Source organism: Corythoichthys intestinalis, chromosome 13, assembly GCF_030265065.1.
Source record: "Corythoichthys intestinalis isolate RoL2023-P3 chromosome 13, ASM3026506v1, whole genome shotgun sequence".
Lineage (NCBI taxonomy): Eukaryota > Metazoa > Chordata > Actinopteri > Syngnathiformes > Syngnathidae > Corythoichthys > Corythoichthys intestinalis.
In genome coordinates, this window is record NC_080407.1 from 12,072,392 (window position 1) to 12,096,682 (window position 24,291).

Below are 24,291 nucleotides of genomic sequence, written 5' to 3' on the forward strand. Positions count from 1 at the left end.
ATTTTTTTACGTCGCTGCTCATGGAGACTCGTATACGCCTAAGGGAGGTGTCCGTTTTGATTTTAGGACACGAGCAGCTTTGGTTTTGAAAATATTTGAATTTTAAGTTTTTGAAAATAGGCCCCCTACAGATCGGTCTCGAGCCCCGTCAACAGATAGTGAACTCTATGATACCTCCCATTTGAGGTGTCAGAAAAACAAAATATGGCCACACGTCCAGGTAAAGAAGAAAAACTCCCTTCAATCCTTGCAGACACATGACAGACAACAGACCCTGTAACGGCTTACTCACTTCAAAATCCCCGTGAAAATCTGACATCACGTTGCGCGGCATCAGGCACGGCTAATCAACTGTGGCCAAACAAACCTCGGCCCCCTCGCGCGCAGATGTGAGCGTCCCAAAATTGTTCCCACACGCGTGGAGCGCTTCGGGCGCCGGATTATTGGATGCAGGTGCGCATGGCGAGACAATAGCTGGACCGAGACCGGAAAACCAAATGGGTCGTAACATGTTTACAAGGCAATGAGACTTTTGAGTTCAAGTATGCTTGTTTTTTTTTCCTCTTGACAAACATTTACAGTGAATAAATGTTGAAACGCATTTTGGACAATGCCGTCATCAAATGTTGGACATGATCCAGGTCCTCGACATTGATGGGGCATTCCAAACAGATGGGAAACAAAGAACAATATGAGAGTCATATGGTAACAATAGGACGCCGGGAATTGACGTGCAAGGCGTGGAGGTAATACATATTGTGGTTCATCCAAGCACGACCCCAAGAACCACATCAACGCTTTATGAGGGACCAAAAGCGGTTTGAACGAGGTCGGGAGAAATTATAGGGCGGCCCTTGGGCTGCATTCTAATTACATAACAATAAAATAAAGGTCAAGCTCCGATCTCAAGGAGCTCATCTTTGACTGAAATGTCACTCAATACAACACAAAAGGCCGAGCAAAGTACTGCAGCATAGCGCTCACTTGTCCCCAAATGAGCGCTTTGTCGTCCTCTTGTGGCTTAAATGACACATCACAATTGGACTTTTTATTTTTTAAATTTTGAGGAACGGATGAGAGCATTTGGAAGACACAGCGAGAACGAAAAGTGGTTTTTGGTATGTGGTAAAGTGGCTATTGGCATGTGGCATTTTTTTGGAATGTGGCATTTTTATTTGGTATGTGGCATGTTTTTTGGTATGTGGCATTTTTTTGTTTTGGTATGTTGTAAAGTGCCTTTTGAATTACCAGTATAGCATTTTATTGGTTTGTGGTAAAGGAGATAGTACCTTTTCTCGTATTTACCAATCGACTGTTTGCATTCATCTAACAACTTATTATAATCAATCAGGGAATAGTAGTTTCTCGTAATTACTGTTTGACTGATTGTATTACTCTAACACACCCAATATAAACGTGTGTGTCATGCAACGGACTGAGCAAGATTGACGATGACAAGCCCACGTCTGCACCACCAACTCTCGCAATCAGTTCTCTCGCAATCAGTCCAGAACAAATGGCGGGACGCCCTGTCCCAACACAAGGAACACCGGAGAACGTTCGATATCCAGGTGATAACAAGACTGACAAGACTCCAAAACCCCCTTTTGACGCTGAGGTGGCAAAATCCACAACTGTCGTTGCCCTGACAACAGTGACTCCCGAATCCTCCTGTCCAAGCCACAAACAGAAAATAATCCCAAACACACCCTTCTTCCTGCCCACAGCCCGCCCCGCGAGAGCCTTCAAAAGACTGAATGTTTAACTAATCGTTGTCATTTTTTCTCGGGAACCTTTTGTTGACGTGTGATAGGGTGACCTTGCCTCCCTGCCTGAGTCTGTTTCCCCTTGCTGTTTAATCACTGTCGACCTGAATAAATTGTCAACTTGTTTTTGGTGAGCCTGCTTGAACCTTTCAAAATGGAGTCAGTACAAAGGGTTAAGACTAAGGTGAACGCACAGAGTTTGGCCTTTTCGCCAGGATGTCAGAGTCCCGCCGGCAAGGGTCGCTAAAGCTATGCCAGCGCGGGTCCGGCGGTTCGGCTGGCGCGATTCCGGCAGTGTGGCTAAAAGGTCAGATTCCTTCAGCGGCAAAATGACTTTTAGTATATGGCTTTTTTTTGTGTGTGTATATATATATATATATATATATATATATATATATATATATATATATATATGCATGTCATTTTTGCAGGCCATGCACGTCCAATGCCATATTTTCCATTGATTTTGATATACCATAAGTCATTTTGCCACATACAAAAAGAAAAATGCTATTCATCAAAAGCCACATACCAAAAAATGCTACCAACCAAAATCCATTTTGCCACATACCTAAAAAATGCCACATACCAAAAACCTTTTTGCCACATACCAAAATCCATTTTGCCACATACCAAAAAAAATGCTACATGCCAAAAGCCATTCCCCCTTTTCATTCCAGGCCCTGCTGACATTTGGATCATTTCATTTCTTAGCACCTGTCATATTTTTGAAAATGTCATTTAAGAGCCAGTGGACACATCATAAGTTATATAGACAGTTCTACTTGATACAGTTTTTTAGAATTAAATTATATTTTGGCTCCCTTTTATAAGTGACAGTCGAAATTTCAGAATACCACTCATTAACTCATTCAATGCCATTGACAGTCATAGACACGAAATCCAAATGGCTGGAATTGAGACATCATGTTACACTGCCATAGATAATTGCCCTTAATGGCAGCCAATGCATAAAGGCTACTCTGGTTTCGTCCCCTAAATACAGGCAGTCCACGGGTTACCACGTACCCGACTTAAGCGATTATGACTTTACGACATTTTGTCTCAAGTCGTTTTTTGAAGTAGTGTTGACTTTTGTTTTGTGATGCATGCTTTTATTTTGATGCAGGAAGCATAGGGCAGGCAGTACTTCCACACGCAAGTAAGAGCGCATGTACAGTGGGGCAAATAAGTATTTAGTCAACCACCAACTGTGCAAGTTCTCCTACTTGAAAAGATTAGAGACGCCTGTAATTGTCAACATGGGTAAACCTCAACCATGAGAGACAGAATGTGGAAAAAAACAACAACTGAAAATCACATTGTTTGATTTTTAAAGAATTTATTTCCAAATTAGAGTGGAAAATAAGTATTTAGTCACAAAAAACATGCAAGATTTCAGGCAGTCAAAGATGTCTTCTTTCTCCTAACGAGGTCTAACGAGGTTCCACTCGTTACCTGTATTAATGGCACCTGTTTTAACTCATTATAAGTATAAAAAAAAAATACCTGTCCACAACCTCAGTCAGTCACACTCCAAACTCACTATGGCCAAGACCAGAGAGCTGTCGAAGGACACCAGAGACAAAATTGTAGACCTACACCAGGCTGGGAAGATGCTTGATGTAAAGCAGTGGTGCCCAATCCCGGTCCTCGAGAGCTCCTATCCAGCTTGTTTTCCATGTTTCCCTCCTCTAACACACCTGAATCAACTAATCAGGATCGTTATCAGGCTGCTGCAGAGCTTGCTGATGAGCTGATCATTTGATTCAGGTGTGGTAAAGGAGGGAGACACGGAAAATAAGCTGGATAGGGGCTCTCGAGGACCGGGATTGGGCATCCCTGGTGTAACGAAATCAACTGTGGGAGCAATTATTAGAAAATGGAAGACATACAAGACCACTGATAATCTCGATCTGGGTCTCCGTGCAAGATCTCACCCCATGGCGTCAAAATGGTAACAAGAACGGTGAGCAAAAATCCCAGAACCACATGGGGGGACCTAGTGAATGACCTACAGAGAGCTGGGAATACAGTAACAAAGGCTACTATCAGTAACACAATGTGCCGCCGGAGACTCATATCCTGCACTGTCAAGCGTGTCCCCCTGCTGTAGAAAGTACACGTCCAGGTCCGTCTGTGGTTCGCGAGAGAGCATTTGGATAATCCACAAGAGGAGTGGGAGAATGTGTTATGGTCAGATGACACCAAAATAAAACTGTTTGGTAGAAACACAGGTTCTCGTGTTTGGAGGAGAAAGAATACTGAATTGCATCCGAAGAACACCATACCCACTGTGAAGCATTGGGGTGGAAACATCATGCTTTGGTGCTTTTTTTCTGCAAAGGGACCAGGACGACTGATCTGTGTAAAGGAAAGAATGAATGGGGCCATGCTTCGAGAGATTTTAAATGAAAATCTCCTTCCATCAGCAAGGGCATTGAAGATGAGACGTGGCTGGGTCTTTCAGCATGACAATGATCCCAAACACACAGCCAGGGAAACAAAGGAGTGGCTTCGTAAGAAGCCTTTCAAGGTCCTGGAGTGGCCTAGCCAGTCTCCAGATCTCAACCCAATAGAAAATCTGTGGAGGGAGTTGAAAGTCCGTGTTGCGCAACGACAGCCCCAAAACATCACTGCTCTAGAGATCTGCATGGAGGAATGGGCCAAAATACCAGCAAAAGTGTGTGAAAAGCTTGTGAGGAGTTACAGAAAACGTTTGGCCTCCGTTATTGCCAACAAAGGGTACATAATAAAGTATTGAGATGAACTTTTGGTATTGACCAAATACTTATTTGCCACCATGATTTGCAAATGAATTATTTAAAAATCAAACTGTGATTTTCTTTTTTTTTTCTTTTTTTTTCCCCCACATTCTGTCTCTCATGGTTGAGGTTTACCCATGTTGACAATTACAGGCCTCTCTAATATTTTCAAGTGGGAGAACTTGCACAATTAGTGGTTGACTAAATACTTACGTATTTGCCCCACTGTACACACAACGAAAAATATATTTTCGCACACGAAGAAGAGCGCACGCACGAGGAAGAGCACATTTGCTCCGACGAAGAAGTCACACAGCCGAGTGAGACAGAGGGAAAAGATTACAGCTGCCAGTTTGCGCGCACGTTTGTTGCTTGTGAAACATCCACAGATGCAACACCTGTATATAACAACTTTTGTACTGTTTATTGTGCGTTTTCAATTGTGGCCAAATACTTGGCGAATTTATGTTAATTTTTTTTTAATGAAAAGCTGACGCTAACTGATACATGCTAATCATTTGTCTGGATTGTTATTACTGTATCAGTAGCTCGTAATAAACACAAGTTTGAAAATGCTGTTATTGAAGATAAAACAATTAATTTAATTGTTATTTTAGTTTCATTCTGCAAGTGTTGATGAAAAGTCAGCAAAGCACGCGGACATCTGACACCGTCATTTCGGAGCTTAGCTCGCTGTCTAGCTAGGACTTAGCTCCAACGTCTTGGCGAAGATAGTACAATGAAATATATGTTTTTGGATAGTTATTTTGAGATTTGGGGGGTATCTAGCGATACTTAAAGGGTTAATTCCACTTTAAGCGGAAATTCAGGTTATGTCACCAGCGTCGGAACCGAACTCGTTTGTAACCCAGGGACGACCTGTACACTCAAAGCACACTTTTTGGTAAAATTATCAGGCACAACGTCATAAAATATATACGGTGTCTGCTCCACTTTTTGGTATATTTCAGACACATAGACAAGCTTGAACGCTAACATCAAGCGTTTAAACAGCCCCTTTAGTTGGTCCAACAATAAAGCTTAAAGGCAAGGCGTGCTTGCTCCGTTGGTCAGTACACGCAAATGACACAGAGGAGCGGGGGAAAAAAAAAAGACGAGAAGAAATGTGGAGCGCAGGCGACTCGGAATGTGTCAGTAAGGCTCCATCTTGATCCTTCTGTACAAGCAGCAGGTGAGCACCATCCCACAGATCTGAAAAGAGGAATCGTCGCATCAAAAGCCAACCGTGAGGAGGACGAGAAAGCAGGGAGATGATAGCGGTTAATGTTAGCTGCCGCTGAAGCGATAGGGACGCAGATGGGGCTGAGTTATTGTGCAAGTAAAAATCCAGAAAAGAATGATTTGCGCAAGACCACAGAAGAAAAAGCAGAGCGGGACATGTTATTGACTGACAGACTGGACAAACAGTCTCTTAAAGCCTTGCAAGCTTTGTTCATGACAAAGCAAAGACGACAAAAGTCAACCATGACGATGATCAGCCACTATGATGGACAACATTAACGGCCCTAAGCGTCACATGACACACAAACGTGCAAATTCACATTCATTCAAACTTCGCTCACACCTGTGGAAGAACACGGGAGTGGAAAGGGCAACAATCACAATGTGGCTGAGTCTTCTTCCTCTTCTTTATAGAGAAGATAGATAAAGTAGGCTGTCAAGATTGCCCCAGCAAGCTACACACACACACACACAAACATGGGGTTAGGCTGACAAACAAAACTACTGAACCCATGGAAAAACTACTACCAGAAGGTTGAAACCTGGATTTATGTGTTAAATGTAAGGATGTGAATCAAAATTAGGACAGAAAGGACAAATAGATGTCGGCAGGCAAGAACATTTGGTGTCAATATTCCATATTTTTCATTCATGTCGCACAACTTAACACTTACCTTTTTGGAATCACATTCAAAAATCACATTGAATCATTTTCAGAAGGCTACCTTAAACATTTTCCTCCACTTACCTGCAGACAGGCCACTCCAATCCCCACAGCACCGATGATTAACAGATGGTCAGCCAGGAACTGCTCCAGTTTAGTAATGCAGCCACCCTACGGACAACAAGGAACCAGTAAGTGTCACCTTAGGTGATTGTGTCAGATTCAAGGTCCTGCTCACCTCCACATTGTAGATGTTGGACGGGTGATCCCGTAAGCCGCAGTCCGGCGTGACCGACTTACAGCAGCTGTCGGGCACTAGCCGGCCGTCAGCGCGCTTGGATGAGATGTATACGCTGCTCATCCAATCTTGGTAGCTGTCACTGCCGCAGCACTTGAACTGGAGAAGAAAATAACAGCGTGAGATACAGTGGTATGAAAAAGTATAAGAAACTTATGGAATTTCTCACTTTTCTGCATTAAATCACCATCTAACGTGATCTTTGTCAAAATCATACAGATGAAAAAACAGTGTCTGCTTTAACTAAAACTACCCAAACATTTATAAGTTTTCATAATTTGATGAGGATAGGAAGCAAACAATGACAGAGGGGGGGACAAAAATAAGTGAACCATCAAATTTAATATTTTGTGCCCCCCTTTGGCAGCAATAACTTCGACCAGACACTTCCTGTAGTTGCAGAACAGTCTGGCACTTTGATCAGGACTAATTTTGGCCCATTCTTCTCGACAAAACCTAACATAACATTTTAGTTATATGTTATATATTTTTTTTATTTGAATACATACAATGGTATGAAAAAGTTTTTTGGAATTTCTCACATTTCTGGATAAAATCGCCATCAAAATGTGATCAGATCTTTGTCAAAATCACACAGATGAAAAAACAGTTTGTAGGTTTTCATATCTTAATGAGGATAGTATGCAAACAACAACATAAAGGATAAAAATAAGTAAGCGAACCGTCACATTTAATATTTTGTGCCCCCTCCCACCGCTTTGGCAGCAAGAACTTCAACCAGATCAGACTGCAGATCAGTCTGGCACAATGATCAGAACATTCTTCTCTACATAACTGCGGTAGTTCAGTCAGATTGCTGGGATAAATCACTGTCTTTAGGTCATGCCACAGCATCTCAAAGGGGTTCAAGTCTGGACTTTGACTTGGCCCCTCCAGAACGTGAATTTTGTTCTTCTGAAACCATTCTGAAGTTGATTTAATTCTGTGTTTTGGATCATTGTCTTGTTGAAGCATCCATCCTCATTTTAGCTTCAACTGTCTGACAGACAGCCTCAGGTATTCCTGCAAAGCATCCTGATAAACTTTTGAATTCATTCTTCCAATAACTCATTCACTACCAGCCATTTTCACCAGAGCAAGGCCCTTCGCTCCCGGCCGTTTTACTGGATTTTGACTGATTTTGCAAGGCCCAGAGAAAATTCAGTTCTATTGCGATATAAACATGGAACCCACCAAAAGAAAGATTAGACTCTTTTTCAGCAGAAAAAAAGTAAGTTCATATCTTTTTCCATTCTTTAGAAATCAGCATTAGAAAAAAGCTTAGTTTGAGCAATTTTCCAATTTCTGATGAAAAAATAGAGAAAATTAGCTTTTTGTAAACGCATACACTTCAAACATAACTGACTTTAACACAGCTATTTTTTTGTATTAGTTACATCCCAAATATCTGAATAATGTTTTCCTTTTACAAAATATCATAAAGAATAAGAGAAATAGAGCTTTTAATAGCAAAGTAACAATTTATTTACCGTATTTTTTGGACGATAAGTCGCAGTTTTTTTTTTAGTGTTTTGTTTCATAGTTTGGCTGGGGGTGTGACATACTCAGGAGCGACTTATGTGTGAAATTATTAAGACATTATTATATCATTTCACATGTTATTTTGGGGTTTTGGAGTGACACTGATGGTTTGGTAAACTTGTTAGCATGTTCTTTATGCTATAGTTATCTGAATAACTCAATAGCTATGGCCACGTTCGCATTCTGCCTTTGGCAATGTGTGCATAATTGTATTATTGACTTTTGTATATTGAAATGCATGCTTTTAGTTTGTGGCGCTTTCACGCCCAAGTGGGGGCGCACTCGTTTACGCGAAGAAGAGCGCTCACACGCCAAAAGAAGACGGACAGCTACGCAGCGTCTCTGAGCGAGTGGGCGAGAGAGAAACTCGGCTACAAACCTACGTTCATTGTTTATGCTTGTAAAATATCTCTACAGAGGCAACACCTGTATGTATCATCTTTTCTGTTGTTGTTGTGTTTTCCACCCGCGATCGGACACTTAGAGCCAGTTGTGTGGTTGTTCGAACGATGTGCTAATGCTAGCGAACGCATGCTAACCGTTTGTGTCATTGCTGTAATAGCAGCTAATTATAATTTATTTACATTGATGCGAACCTGTTTGGTATCGAGGACGAAATTGATTCAGCAAATTATACGGATGTCCAGCATCTTTATTTGGAAGTTTAGCTCGCTGTATAGCCAGGACCGAGCCGTAGCGTCCTGGTGAGGACAGTATTATTCGCATTTTGTTGTTCATGCATCATGTAACATCATGCTGTACACTTATTCAGCATGTTGTCCTCTATTGTATTTTTATATTAAATTGCCTTTCAAGATGACATATCTGTTTAATGTGTTGGATTTTATCTAGTAAATTTCCCCCCAAAATGTGACTTATACTCCGGTGAGACTTATACATGTTTTTTTCTTCTTCGTTGGCCATTTTATGGCTGGTGCGACTTATACTCAGGTGCGACTTATAGTCCGAAAAATACGGTACATATGACAGAGATGACGCTGTTGTCGCCGCGTTAGCTGGGTAAACCTTTCCCCCATGGTTGTCGGTCTCATAAAAAATTGTTGGTTTTTTTTGTCTCTGCGGGGTCTGCTCGGCGAGCCCACTGCACTGGTGGTCCCAGTCGTTTTGCTCGGTCGTCCAGCGCCTGGCATCCCGGGCATCCTCTTTGTTGTTTTGCTCGGTCCTCCGCCGCCTAGCATCAATCCGCCAGCGCTCTGACCGTGCTACCCAGCCGTTTATTGCTGTTGAATAAGGTTGCGGGTCTTAACAAATGCGCTACTGCCCTCCAGTGGCCAGTTTTATTGCTTTAAAACTGATTTTCAGCTTTGTGCTTTGGAGCTCAGTTGGGTTAGGAGCCAGAGAGGTCTTTTATGAAAAAATGTAAAAGATGTATAAATACGTCTTTGGGACACTGAAACAATTAAAAATACAACATATTTATACGTTTTGGGGAGCAAATGAGTTAATGATTGCAAGTTGTCCAGGCCTTGAGGCAGCAAAACAGCCCCAAATCATGATACTCGCACTACCATGCTTCACGGTGGGGATGAGGTGTTGATGTTGGTGAGCTGTTCCATTTTTCCTCCACAGATGACGTTGTGTGTTACCCCCAAACAACTTTGGTTTCATGAGTCCACAAAATATTTTGCCAAAACTTCAACTAAACGAGCAGCAATTTTTTTTAGACAGCAGTGGCTTCCTCTGTGGAGTCTTCCCATGAACACCATTCGTGGCCATAGTTTTACAAATAGTTGATGTGCGCACAGAGATATTGGACTGTGCCAGTGATTCCTGCAAGTCTTTAGCCTTAGGTTTTCCTGCAAAACATCCTGATAAAGTTTTGAATTCATTCTTCCATTAATGATTGCAAGTTGTCCATGCCCTGAAGCAGCAAAACAGCCCCAAATCATGATGCTCCCTCCACTATGCTTCACGGTGGGGATGAGGTATTGATGTTGGTGAGCTGTTCTATTTTTCCTCCACACATGATGTTGTGTGTTACTCCCAAACAATTCAAGTTGGGGTTCATATATTTTGCCAAAACTTCTGTGGAGTGTCCAAGTGCCTTTTTGCGAACATTAAACGAGCAACAATGTTTTTTTTTAAGACAGCAGTGGCTTCCTCCATGGAGTCCTCCCATGAACACCATTCTTGACCATAGTTTTACATATAGTTTATGTGCGCACAGAGATATTGGACTGTGCCAGTGATTTCTGTAAGTCTTTAGCAGACACTCTAGGGTTCTTTTTTACCTCTCTGAGTATTCTGCGCTGAACCATCGGCGTCATCTTTGCTGGACGGCCACTCCTTGGGGGAGAAGGAACAGTGCCAAATTCTCTCCATTTGTAGACAACTTCTCTGACGGTCGATTGGTGAACATCCAAACTTTTAGAGATGGTTTTGTATCTTTTTCCAACTTTATACAAATCAACAATCCTTGATCACAAGTCTTCAAGCAGCTCTTTTGACTGAGCCATGATGCACATCAGACAATGGTTCTCATCAAGACAATTCTTACCAGGTGTGTGTTTTATAGTGGGCAGAGCAGCTTTAAACCACTCATCAGTGATTGGGCATGCACCTGATTTAAATTGTTTGGTAAAAATGGTTTCAATTGCACTTTAAGTCTCCTTACGCAGAGGGTTTATATACTCATTTTTCCCTCTTCTGTCATTGTTTGCATTAGAGCTGAAACGAATACTCGAGCAACTCGAGTAACTCGAGTTTAAAAACTGATCCGAGTAATTTTATTCACCTCGAGTAATCGTTTATTTTGACAGCTCTAAGCATCACGTTTTGCTCGGACTACTTTTAATGCGGGACAACGCGCTGATGTCACGTGCGGAGAGGAAGAAGCAAAAAAAATAACTTACTGCAGCCGACAACCGCTACAAACGACGCCGACGTTGCTAAATACTAGCCCGCACGTGCTACGTTAGTTGCAGGTAGCGTCCAATGAGTCTCATAGAGATCACTTGTATGTTGAACTAGATGCACAATGACAGATTAGGCCGCGTCTGGGCTGCGTTAGCAAACAGCCGCCATCTTAAAGCAGTAGAGCGCTAAGCGCTAATATATAAGATTAACGTTACTGTCACTACTAGCTCACCTTACGTTAGCCCTGCGGAGGGCTAGGTTTCAATTAATTAAGACCACTTTTGATGCGTGGCTAACGTGTCTTACATACAGGCTTTAACATAACATAGCGTTGTGGAGTGATGAGGGTGTCAAATAAAAACTCAATAATGCTAACTATCAATTTTAGCTCAGTAGTCATTGCTGGATAAAACACCAAGTAGGACTAGTCCCTAATGTGCTCCAATACAGCCTGTATCATACATTTATTTTGAACAGTGAAAAACTCAAAATCCTATCAGGACTTACAGTTTAGACTAACTTAAAACTTAACTAGAACTTAAAAATGGCTTGACACAAATAGAAATTCAATTGAAAAACGAGGGGAAAAAATCCTAACTTTTAAGTGATGTGTGTTATCAAGCGTAAAGGCATTTTTAGGTGTGTTTATATATATATATATACATATATATATATATGTATATACTTTTTTAAAATAATATCTAAAGGTTTTTTGAGTGAAAGCAGTGAATTAGTCATTTTTTAAAATTCTAGTTACATCAGAGATGCAATTGTTGGCTGTTTTCAACAATATACATCAAAAATAAAGACATTGATTGACTGTAAATGATAAAATGTCTTGTTTTCTCATGTATATCTATAATTGCTCTTCACCTGAAAATATATTTGTTTTATCCGATTACTCGATTAATCAATAGAATTTTCAGTCGATTACTCGATTACTAAAATATTCGATAGCTGCAGCCCTAGTTTGCATACCATCCTCATTAAAATATGAAAACCTATAAATGTTTGGGTGGTTTTACTGAAAGCAGGCACTGTTTTTACATCTGTGTGATTTTGACAAAGATCAAATTTGTGCAGAAATGTGAGAACTTCCAAAATGTTCAGATACTTTTTCATACCACTGTACCAACGTCACGTTTTTAACTTAAAACCTGATTGAAACGTACGTCCTGTTGTAGTTTGTCCACCGCCAACGTGATGGCCTCCTTCCCCGGTTGGGCGTAGTTGTCGGTCATGGTCTGCTTGAGATGCTGCTTCAGCTCTTCGCTCAGCTGAAATCAAAAAGCGCAATATCTCAAAGTCTTGTCAAAAATGATAAAGCTCTTTTTTTCCTTACCCTCTGGTAATAGACGTACGCCAAAACTCCAGCCACCAGTTCAATGAGGAAGATCAACAGCAGGCAGAAGAAATACTGCACAGTGCCAAACAAACATGATTAGTTCCCCGATGAGAACTCCATTAAAAACTTCCAGTACGCCATCCGTCTCGGGACGCGACATCCGGGAAGACGTTTTGACAGCTGGGGCGGGATGCGATTTCTCCCGGGAACCCCATTATGTGTGGTGATTAACTAGAAAAATACAAATCATCACACGGATTAAAAAGTAAACTAATGATCCGAGCTGGGAGGCTGTCAACGCAAACAAACGCTAATGACTCTAATTGCATTTGGTGAAGACTTGAAATTCCGGAGCGTGGTTATGTAAGCTGCTAAGTGAACAAACCGCCCACTTCTTGCTCTCACACGTTCAAATAAGAGGGTGGCGGGAAACAAGGGGGTGCTAAAATATGAGCGCAGGGAAGCGGAGAGTTTGGGGAGACGTCATGGAAAATGTTGCCATGGATCTATTGGTTACACACAATAGTCTCTTTGTGCTTCCTGCCCACTCACATACTTTTTCACACATACTACATGAGTAAAAAGTGACCTTTAGATACCACAGAAATGAGCTCGAGCGCACTGAAACACACCAGATGCGAGCACCTCTTCACCGCATCCATCCATCTACTGTCGATGGATACAAGCCTATAAATAGTCACGCTGTAGTCAAGGTTCACCTCCTGCCTGCCTGTGTAAAATAATGAGCACAGTTTGTCGCTTTCCCCTTAGAAGAAAAACGCCTCCCGTTGCAGACATGACAGGCTCACTTTCTCACATGATGGTTTGAATCCGCAGCAAGAGCCAAGAAAACAGGATTTAATGTCACATAATGACTTGACTGGCTGTAGGCAGCACAGTGGACACCTCGTAAACAGGAGATAAATGGCTCGACCCTGACTTATAAGGACGTGCCAAATGCACGATTTTGCTGCTGATTCACCCGTATGTGAATGGGTGCTTTTTAGGTTGAAGTGAAAAATTGCAGTCAGGGTTTCTTTATGAACGACAGTGTAAGCCACGTTACTTTAAAAAAGTAATTATACTCACTACTTCTTCCAACAAGCAATTGAGTTAGTAACTGCATTACTCTATAGTAAAAGTAACTATTTACCAGGGAAAGTAATTATTTCCATGACTTTAAAAAGAAGTTGTTGTATGTCAAAGAATTTGAAATTTTCTGAGCAGTATTCGAGTCAGTTGAATCGAGAAGAGACAAGTAGTTGTGTTATAGAACCTTGTAATATTTATTGCACCTCACCAGCAACAGATTTATCCTACACTTGAAGTGCAACAAAAATAAAGAGTAAACAATATAATAAAATAATAATCAGCAGTAAACAATATAAAGTGAGTTTAATCAATTAAATCAAACTCTCACAACCTGAGACAACTGGTCAATTAGACATAGTATACTGTACTTCAAGTATTTTGACTTGAAATAGTGTTTATATCTCCATCTCGTAAAGGACAAATTTTCCTCTGAATGCTCTGCCATCATATCCCTCTGCATCTGTTTTGCGTGTGTGTGTTTGCCGCGTGCGCTGTTCCGGTTTGTGTGTGAGAACACCAACTCTGATTGGCCTAACCCTCAGCCAATCACAATTACTTCCATCCCATCTATCCAGGTGGTGCATTCTGGTAGCCTCGTCCCCTTACTCCTCCCGTCACCCTCAAAGCGTCTGCCGTCCTCAAGATGGAAGCAGCATTCTTGCTGGCTGACAGTGGGGCATGGGAACGAGGCTAGCATTCAGGTGTAGCAAACAGAGAAACGTTAGCAAGCTTTGGAAAGCATTGTCTAATTGAATGAGCAGGGACAACCAGCATGGAGTCATAAGAAATACGTGCTGTAATATTCTGATACAGAATTATCTGAGGCACCCTAAAGTGCACACGGCGCCAATATTGTTTTGCTCACATGATGTGGGAGTGAGATTGAGACACGGCCTGCTCAGAGCCGTACATTTGTGGTAGTGTTGAAGTTATATGTGCTATTAAAGATACAGAATGCCAGTACGTCCTGTGTGGTATATCTTTGCTAAGAAAAAGCACAAAACAAAACACGTGCGCTATTCTCGAACCTGAACGCACCCAAAGTCTTGGATGACAAATAAACAGAGCAGAGTGGACTTGCAATGGCTGGTAGTTTCTTCAAGTTATTCAGAGTAAGTAACGCACTGCTTTTGACCATCAGTAACGGTAACGGCGTTGTAACGGCGGAAAAAAATAATTAGTTAGATTACCCCGTTACTGAAAAAATAACGCCGTTATGTAACGGTGTTATTTATAACGGCGTTATTCCCAACACTGATGAAGGATAATATTTATTATCCCCGTCAACATCCAATTCAAGAATTAAAATCAACCTATTGAGTAACTTTTATGAAATATACTGAATCCCTCGATTTAATAACTGCTTTAAAACATATAGACAGTGGTATGAAAAAGTATCTGAAATTTTTGGAATTTCTTACATTTCTGCATCAAATCACCAGCAAATGTGAGCTGATCTTTGTCAAAATCAAAGAGATGAAAAAAACAGTTTCTGCTGTAACTAAAACCACCTAAACATTTATAGGTTTTGTAAGCACCGTTTCTTCTCTCCCAAGGAGTGGCCATCCACCAAAAATGACGCCAAGAGTTCAGCGCAGAATACTTAGAGAGGTCAAAAAGAACCCTAGAGAGTCTGCTAGCGATTTACAGAAATCACTGGCACAGTCCAATATCTCTGGGCACACTATAAACTATATGTAAAACTATGGTCAAGAAGGGTGTTCATGGGAGGACTCCACGGAGGAAGCTACTGCTGTCTATAAAAAAAACAAACAAAAAAACACTGTTGCTCGTTTAATGTTCGCAAAAAGGCACTTGGAAGACTCCACAGACGTTTTGGCAAAATATTTTGTGGACTGATGAAACCAAAGTTGAATTGTTTGGGAGTAACTTATGTGTGGAGGAAAAATGGAACCGCTCACCTGGTGGAGGGAGCATCATGATTTGGAGCCGTTTTGCTACTTCACGGCCTGGACGGCCTACAATCATTAATGGAAGAATGAATTCAAAAGAGGAGAATGGTACCGTTTCTCGTAGGCACCGTCTAACTGCTTGCATTACTCTAACACACGTATATAATCAATCAGGGAATAGTATAATTTCTCATATTTACTGAAGGACTGTTTGTATTACTCTAGCATACCTAATATAAAATAAATAGCACTTATACCATTGTTTAATGAAAAGAAGCAGAATACAGGGCATAAAAGATACACAACGCCATCTTATCACAGAAGCCAAACGTGTGCGTCATGAGCAAGATTGACGCACCAACTCTCGCAATCAGTTCCCCCGGGCACTCCAGGACAAAGAGCAGGGCGTTCTGTCCTAAAACAAGTAGCATCAGAGAACGCCCGATATCCAACTCATAACACAACTGACAAGTCTCTAAGAGCTCCCTTTGACGCTGAGGTGGCAGAATCCACATCCTCGTTGCCCAGACAACAGTAATTCCCGAATCCTCCTGTCCAATCTACAAAAAGACAATAAACCCAAACACACTCTTCTTCCTTCTTGACACCCTTCTTCCTGCCCACAGCCCGCCCCGCGTGAGCTATCAAAAGACTGAACATTTAGATAACAACTGTCGCTTCTCGGGGACATTTCGATGTATCCGTTGTTTTGCTGACCCTGGATCCAGTATTGCCTCTCAGTCGTCTGTTTTGCCCTGGGTTTTGATCACTGTCGACGAATGAATTGTCAACCTGTTTTCGGTGAGTCTTCTTTAAACCGTTCAAAATGGAGTCAGTACAAAGGGTTAACACCGGAGTGGACGCGCGAGGTTTGGCCTCACCCGTCGACTTGCCGGGGCTGTGCCAGCGGGACGCCTACTGGTTCGGCTGTCACGGTTCCGGCGGCTTGGCCGTGGGGGCGAATGCCTTCAGTTTATCAGAATGTTTTGTAGAAAAACATCAGGCCGTCTGTCAGACAGTTGAAGCTAAAAAGAGGATGGATGCTGCAACAAGACAATGATCCGAGACACAGAAGTAAATCAACTTCAGAATGGTTTCAGAAGAACAAAATACACGTTCTGGAGTGGCCAAGTCGAAGTCCAGACTTGAACCCCATTGAGATGCTGGTGCATGACCTAAAGACAGCGATTCATAACAGACATCCCAGGAATCTGACTGAACTACAGCAGTTTTGTGGAGAAGAATGGGCCAAGATTAGTCGTGATTGATGTGCCAGACTGATCTACAGCTACAGGAAGCATCTGACTGAAGTTATTGCTGCCAAAGGGGGGCACGAAATATTAAATGTGATGGTTCACTTACTTTTCTCGCCCCTTCTGTCATTGTTTGCATACAATCCTCATTAAAATATGAAAACCTATGAATGTTTGGAGGGTTTTAGTTTAAGCAGACACTGTTTTTTCATCTGTGTGATTTTGACAAAGATCAGATCACACTTGATTGTGATTTTATGCAGAAATGTGAAAAATTCCAGAAGGTTCAGATACTTTTTCATACTCCTGTATACAGGATTTTTTTGATAATTATGAACTAAATGTGTTTGAAATTGGTCTTTCCCATACTAACCGTTGAGAGGCAGCTCCTCTGCTCTCGGATGACGGCGCAGCAGCCCAGAAAGCCCGTGAGCACCACCAGGCCACCTGCCAGGATGAGGATGTAGGCGGAGACGGCGAAGGTGCTGGACGCCAGCAGGCTGAGGAACTCGCTCTTCTCCACCACCGTCCACACGCCCACCCCCAAGACGGCGGCACCTCCCACCTGAAAACACGTTGACGTCAGCCCTTCCTGCTTAACAATAAGAGGGTGGTTTCCTAATGACTTCCGCCTGAGGAAATTCCTGCAGTGTCCTGAAGCCATTTGGTCTCAAAATACTGACTGACATCGTGCTCAGAAGTCAACCTGAGAGTGTAAACCTGCCAAAAACTGTGAGGCAATTTATGAGTAATTACTCGCCAAGTCCATGAACTCCTGGTCAGCTCACTTTAGGAGCACTTTTAAACAGGGGCACTGGAAGTCACTCAAAGCAGGGGGTGCTGAGGATCTTTTTTAGTGTTTCCCATCCAAAAACAGCCATCTCTGTCCAAATTTGTCATGCTCGCGTGGATTCTCCATACAAGGCGTGCACAATGGCAGTACACACGCATACTGGATAGTTGACATACTACTACTAGGCTACTACAAAGACAGCGTGTTATTTCACCTACAGTGTGTGTTGGGAGTTTTTGTATTGGAAATAAAAGCGTCCGTGTATTATAACGCAAATCATTGCAGCTAGACGGCGCAATGACACGCAAACACATTTGAAAACTAAAAGGTCCAATAAGCCTCAGTTTAACACCCTCTTTTCACATGACTAAAATGAATTGCACACGAACAGCGGCAGCTGAACAGCAACAACAAATAATAATATGGCTACAATGCAAGCATGTCTTACCTATTTGAAGACACTAAAGGCAGATAGAACGATCATCATAATCATCCTAATTTTCGACCTCGAATTGATTTTTAGAACATTTCGGGGGTTTTTTTGGAAAGAAAAAATTTGTTTTTGCGTCATGTTAACGCCTCTCTGTCAACAGTTAACCTTTCCAATAGCGCCTTATTCAATGAGACAAGGTAGCAAGCGAGCTTTTTCAACATATATATTTAATCTGCAAAGTTAAATACTCTATTTTTTCAATGTTTTATTTATTTATCTTTCAAAAAAAATCTACCAAAACACATTTTTTCCCCTCCCAAACACCAGGGGACGCTGCAGCATCCTCAGCACCCCACTTCCCGCACCACTGCTTTTAAACATGATAAGACTGCAGCTATCGATTATTTTAGTCGTCAATTAATCGATGAACTAGTTAGTTCGATTAATCGAGTAATCAGATAAGGATCATGAAAAATTAAAATACCTGAGCTGAGCCTAAAACAGTATTTTAAAAAAAAGTTGTATGTACAACAAAAGAACAATTGGCTAACTTACATAGCCAAAGTCCGCTAGCTTAAATGCTATAAAAACGCTAACTTTTTTTTCCCACAATGCTCTTAACAAATGGTTCTGACACATATTCCCACAAAAAACGGTCAAATATACCTATAAAACTAAATTACGAATGCATTAAAAAAAATATTAGCTCAAAAACTTAGCTTATGTTGGTCTTAACATGGAGCAGCTGGATTCAGCCATGTGAAACGAGGCAGACTAGAGGCCAGTGTATCCACCCAAATCAATAAAACTAAATGCAAACACTTTCAAAATAAACCATTGCAACGCCACTTTAAATAAACGAATACTCGGAGCAGCAAAATTTAATTTGAATCTTTTTTTCTAATCGAATACTCGATTTAATCGATTAATTGTTGCAGCACTAAAGCATGAGCATCATTAAGGTCGGAGATTCTGATTTACCCAAAAGAGCGAATTGAAGACAAACAGCAGGTACTTGAGACAGACGGTCAGCCAATCCTCGCCATCTTTATAAGCAGACGACATCTTCCGCTTTCATCCACTTCGATGCTGCAGAAAGATTCACAAAACATAAATAAACCCATTTTAATAATGTTTCTAAAGAGCCTAAAGCCTTCAAATCACCATCGATTTGCAGCATGCCGCCGCCTCTGCAACATATTCCCAAACTACACACGTTGGATGAATAATTCACAGCACTGAAAAGGTCATAAACTCTGAATCACCAAGTGCTGTGCAGTTTTCAGTTCTGTAAATTAACACCATTCTTATCATGTGGGAAGCACTTTAATTCATCTGACCGGCATCCTTATGAGATGTACAGTACAACAAACATGCACTCGAATTGGTTGGACTGTATTGTACAGTGGGAGTCAACCACTAATTGTGCAAGTTCTCCCACTTGAAAATATTAAAGAGGCCAGTAATTGTCAACATGTGTAAACCTCAACCATGAGAGACAGAATGTGAAAAAAAAAAAAAAAACAGAAAATCACATTGTTTGATTTTGAAAGAATTTATTTGCAAATCATGGTGGAAAATAAGTATTTGGTCAATACCAATAGTTCATCTCAATACTTTGTTATGTACCCTTTTTGTTGGCAATAACGGAGGCCAAACGTTTTCTGTAACTTTTCACAAGCTTTTCACACACTGTTGCTGGTACTTTGGCCCATTCCCCCATGCAGATTTCCTCTAGAGCAGTGATGTTTTGGGGCTGTTGTTGGGCAACACGGACTTTCAACTCCCTCCTCATCCGGTGGCAACAAAATGATAAGAACGGTGAGCAAAAATCCCAGAACCACACGAGGGGGCCTAGTGAATGACCTACAGAGAGCTGGGACCACAGTAACAAATCCTGCACTGCCAGACGTGTCCCCCCGCTGAAGAAAATACACGACCAGGCCCGTCTGCGGTTCGCTAGAGAGCATTTGGATGATCCAGAAGAGGAATGGGAGAATGTGTTATGGTAAGATGAAACCAAAATAGAACTTTTTGGTAGAAACACAGGTTCTCCTGTTTGGAGGAGAAAAAATACTGAATTGCACCATACCCACTGTGAAGCATGGGGGTGGAAACATGCTTTGGGGTTGTTTTTCTGCAAAGGGACCAGGACAACTGATCTGTGTAAAGAAAAGAATGAATGGGGCGATGTATCGAGAGATTTTGATTAAAAATCTCCTTCCAACAGCAAGGGCATTGAAGATGAGACGTGGCTGGGTCTTTCAGCATGACAATGATCCCAAACACACAGCTAGGGCAACAAAGGAGTGGCTTCGTAAGAAACATTTCAAGGTCCTGGAGTGGCCTAGCCAGTCTCCAGATCTCAACCCAATAGAAAATCTGTGGAGGGAGTTGAAAGTCCGTGTTGCCCAATGACAGCCCCAAAACATCACTGCTCTAGAGGAGATCTGCATGGACGAATGGGCCAAAATACCAGCAACAGTGTGTGGAAAGCTTGTGAAGAGTTACAGAAAACGTTAGGCCTCAGTTATTGCAAACAAAGGGTAGATAACAAAGTATTGAGATGAACTTTTGGTATTGAGCAAATACTTATTTTCCACCATGATTTGCAAATAAATTCTTTTAAAAATCAAACATTGTGATTTTCTGTTTCTTTTTTCCCCAAATTCTGTCACTCATGGTTGAGGTTTACCCATGTTGACAATTTCAGGCTTCTCAAATATTTTCATGTGGGAGAACTTGCACAATTAGTGGTTGACTAAATACTTATTTGCCCCACTGTACGTTCAATCAAGGGCTTAGGTTTGCATAGGGACAGTAGGGACAGAAAACTAACAACTTTTCAGGATACTCAGATTGTCCCTACCAACTTTTAAGCAACCTTATTTGCATTATATAATGAGTTCAGTTATACAGGTAATTCAGATTGTCTTCTCATATGTTGTAAGGATAGGAACTGACCCTACCATTATTAAATGAATTATTCCATTATGTTCAGACAACACATGTGCTGATTACCGGTTTCAATGTATACCGTGGTACCAAAACGTCACGGTTTCAAAACATCAAAAATATTCCGTCATACCGTCCCTAAGGTATTAGCATTTTTTTATGTCCCAAAAAATGTGTCTGCAAGGCTCAACCCTCCCCCATCGGTTGTTGCTCAATTACAGAAAAGTTACAGACGGTCGCGGCTTCGAGGAGGAGGGCCAACAGACATGTAAAACATGTTTACGGAGGGTGGCTGCCGAGGAGGCAATACCTCCAGTATGATTTCGCATTTATACAAAATTAAAGATTATTAAACACTGTCATGAATGTTTCCCACCAGCTACTGGAGTTAACTCCAGTGTGTTTAGTGTGTCTAGCTGTGGTAAAACGTGTTTTTTTCTCTCTGGCAATTGTATGTGTTGAGAAAGAGTGTGAGTGTGTGTGTGTGTGTGTGTGTGTGTGTGTGTGTATTTTACACATGCTACAAGTCATATACACATGCTTTTTATGGTTCATAATATAATTTTGTTCTGATGGTAATAAGATTGAGCTGTGGCTGTGGGTTTAGGACCACCTAAAGGACTGCATTTATTTAGAATATTTCAGTTATTTTTTTATTCATTTTAACTTAACGTTATACTTATGTTCCAATTTGCTTATGAAAAATAAAAATCCTGTTCAATGGATTTTCCCCCCTCGAAATAACACATTTTAAAGCTGTAATTGCAATACCGTGATACCGAAAAATCGTCATATTTTTGTTTAAGGTTACTATACAGTCAGAATCTCATACCGGCACATGCCTAGTTCAGACCCAAGGTTTGGTCTCAATATACGTAGAGACAATAACCCTAACACTAATCATAGACTTCATTATGTATTGACGGGACGCGGGGCCGATAAATAGGGTGCCTGCTTTGTTGGCGAGGCCGTCAAAGCTGATCAAGTGGAATCACATATAAAGAGCTTTTTTTCGTTGAAAATTCTTGTGAATAAATGCTTAAATCCCCGAATTCTTTATAGATATGGATATAAAACAGTCTCGATTCTTGCTTAAAGGCAAAAAAAAAAAAAAAAAAACGTGCAGTTAGCATTTATTTTACGTAAATATGTTGAAGTACAATGCTAGTCTGTTGGTGAATGTAGCTAGCGGCCGCCTGATGTAAACAGAGCTTTTCCCGGTGAAAATTCTTGTAAATAAATGCCGAAATCCCCAAATTCATTAGAGATATGGACGTAAAACAGTCTCAATTCTTGATTAAAAGCACACACACACAAAAAGTGCAAATAGCATTTATTTGACGTAAATATGTCGAAGTACAATGCTAGTCAGTTGGTGAATTTAGCTACCGGCCGCCTGATGTAAACAGAGCTTTTCCCCTGAAAATTATTGTAAAGAAATGCTTAAATCCCCGAATTCTTTATAGATATGGACGTAAAAAGGTATAGATTAATGTTATGCTAACTCTGATGCAGGTCAGACTTCCAGTAGAAAAATTAGTGGTGTGTTCCCCACCTCCACAACATTTACGTCTTTTTACTTTACTTGAAGTGGCTGCGGCTTGCGGGAAAAAACTTCTAATTTCTGTTGCCTTCGAAGGGGGCGGAGGAGGCGGCATGTTGTACTTCTGTCGGGGCTGTGAATGTGTGTTTGTGTGGGGCGGGGTATGTGTGTGTGTCAAGTCATCAGGCAATCAAACATGCGTTTGAGGGGAAAACATTAGGCAAGTGAAAAGGGTCAATGTTAATCTGAACATAATGAAAGTACTGTAATTCACTTAATAATGGTAGGGTATAGTCTACCCTTTCGACATTTCCTATATACCTGAAGCCATTATCTGATGCAAATAAGGTTGCTTGAATGTCGGTGGGGACAATTACAGCACCCTGAAAAGTTGCTAGTGTTATGTCCCTACCGTCCCTATAATCTTGATCAGACCCCTTTTCACTTGCAGAATGTGCCGGTCCATTTTGTCGACTTAAACAAACATTGGATTGGCTGATGAATTGCATTTATTTAAAAATGTATTGATTTTTTTTTTTTTTTTTTTTTTTTTTACATTTTTGATCTCAAAATATTTTTATTTGCAGCCTATGCAGACATTTTCAGTGAATCATGCATCAATCATAGTCTAATTAAAAAAGTTTTCATTTTTCTGTTGAGTTTAGCTGTTTGTGGACAAAAGCAGTAGTTTTAACAGAAGGGTTTTTGTTATACCCTGAGAACTTTTTTCAGTTAGATTTATTTTTTTTAGACAATGTTGGTCTTAAGACATACGCAAGATAATAGTTGTCTTATTTATACAAATATTACAAGCCTTTTGAGGTAAATTCGTACCGAATTTTAAGCGTAACTGGTGCCCTGCGTAAAATTGTGAATGAAACGCAAACCCGTGATGTATCTTGACATCAACTAGTAGTTTAGCGTAAACTCCTACGTAAGTGACGCTCGCCGTTTTTCATGCACGACGTCCACAAATCGGTGGCTTTAAATACCCCCGCAAATATCAATTGACGGCAAAATGAAGTACAACTCGAGCAAAATGTTGCCACGTTGATTGTGGACGTCTTTTATTCCGCATTCTCAGCAAAGCTCCGAAACATCATCATGACCAGCTGCGTCACTGATGCGCAAACAAAAGTTGCACGATAAAAATGGACCGTGAGCTCGACAATACAGTATTTCATTATTGAACGGACCCAGTACTCACCTAACCAACGTTTAGCAAGGCGATTATCCTTTTAAAATCGATTTAACTGGCAAATTAGAGAAATGAAAAGCAATCAAGTGGAGTCCAGCTTGTTGCTGATAAGCTGTCCAATGGAGGTTTGGGTTGCTTTTGGGTGCAGCTCGTTTTTTTCAAGATCTAAACAATTACTCTGCTTACCAACACTTATCTAACTACACATGTATGCACATAAGGCTACAAATATTTGATATGAGTACTACTTTAAATGTATAGGATGTAGGTTGTAAAAATTCCAATCTTGATGTGATATTATCTCATTTCCGGCAGTCTTTGAACGCCACGCAATGGGAGGTTAACAGTGGGTGAGAGAACGAAACAAAGCTGCTTGACAGACTGAATTCCACTGAACAACACAACCTAGGTTACCAGGAAAGCACACTTGGAGCCTTTAGTAGTCCACCAACAAGAATTCAGCCGAAACAAGTGGGGGGAAAAAAGGCTTCAAAACAAAACATTTTTGTCTTGTTTTGCTCATTTTCAACCATTAGGACTGAGAAGAGATGCCAGCTTGTTTGTTTGCTCATTCTGCTGTCATGCCTTCAGGCCTGCTGGTATGGAGAAGAA

General features: G+C 41.1%; 2 protein-coding genes across 2 annotated transcripts in view; both read right to left on the reverse strand.

Annotated features, from left to right (window-relative positions):
* Positions 1 to 6,594, reverse strand: part of sema3aa (sema domain, immunoglobulin domain (Ig), short basic domain, secreted, (semaphorin) 3Aa) — a 186,759-nt gene extending 180,165 nt beyond the window's left edge. Inside the window, exon 1 of the mRNA XM_057853602.1 lies at positions 6,522 to 6,594. The gene's annotated coding sequence lies outside the window, so the exon portion shown is untranslated. The remainder of the gene's footprint in view (positions 1 to 6,521) is intronic.
* tspan11 (tetraspanin 11) lies at positions 3,501 to 23,811 on the reverse strand. The gene is made up of 8 exons (XM_057853603.1): positions 23,689 to 23,811; positions 18,965 to 19,072; positions 17,131 to 17,322; positions 12,497 to 12,571; positions 12,327 to 12,431; positions 6,676 to 6,834; positions 6,522 to 6,608; positions 3,501 to 5,743 (listed from the first exon to the last, which is right to left on the reverse strand). The coding sequence occupies exons 2-8, from the start codon at positions 19,046 to 19,048 to the stop codon at positions 5,684 to 5,686; spliced, it is 762 nt and encodes a 253-aa protein (XP_057709586.1). The 5' UTR covers positions 19,049 to 19,072; positions 23,689 to 23,811; the 3' UTR covers positions 3,501 to 5,683.
* Between the last annotated feature and the right edge of the window lie 480 nt (positions 23,812 to 24,291).

Coding starts and splice junctions, on each gene's coding strand:
- tspan11 (XM_057853603.1), bottom strand. CDS start 19,048: ATGTCGTCTGCTTATAAAGATGGCGAGGATTGGCTGACCGTCTGTCTC. Junction 12,432..12,496: donor CGTACGTCTATTACCAGAGG/GTAAGGAAAAAA, acceptor TTTTGATTTCAG/CTGAGCGAAGAGCTGAAGCA. Junction 5,744..6,521: donor TTGGAGTGGCCTGTCTGCAG/GTAAGTGGAGGA, acceptor TCCTCTTTTCAG/ATCTGTGGGATGGTGCTCAC.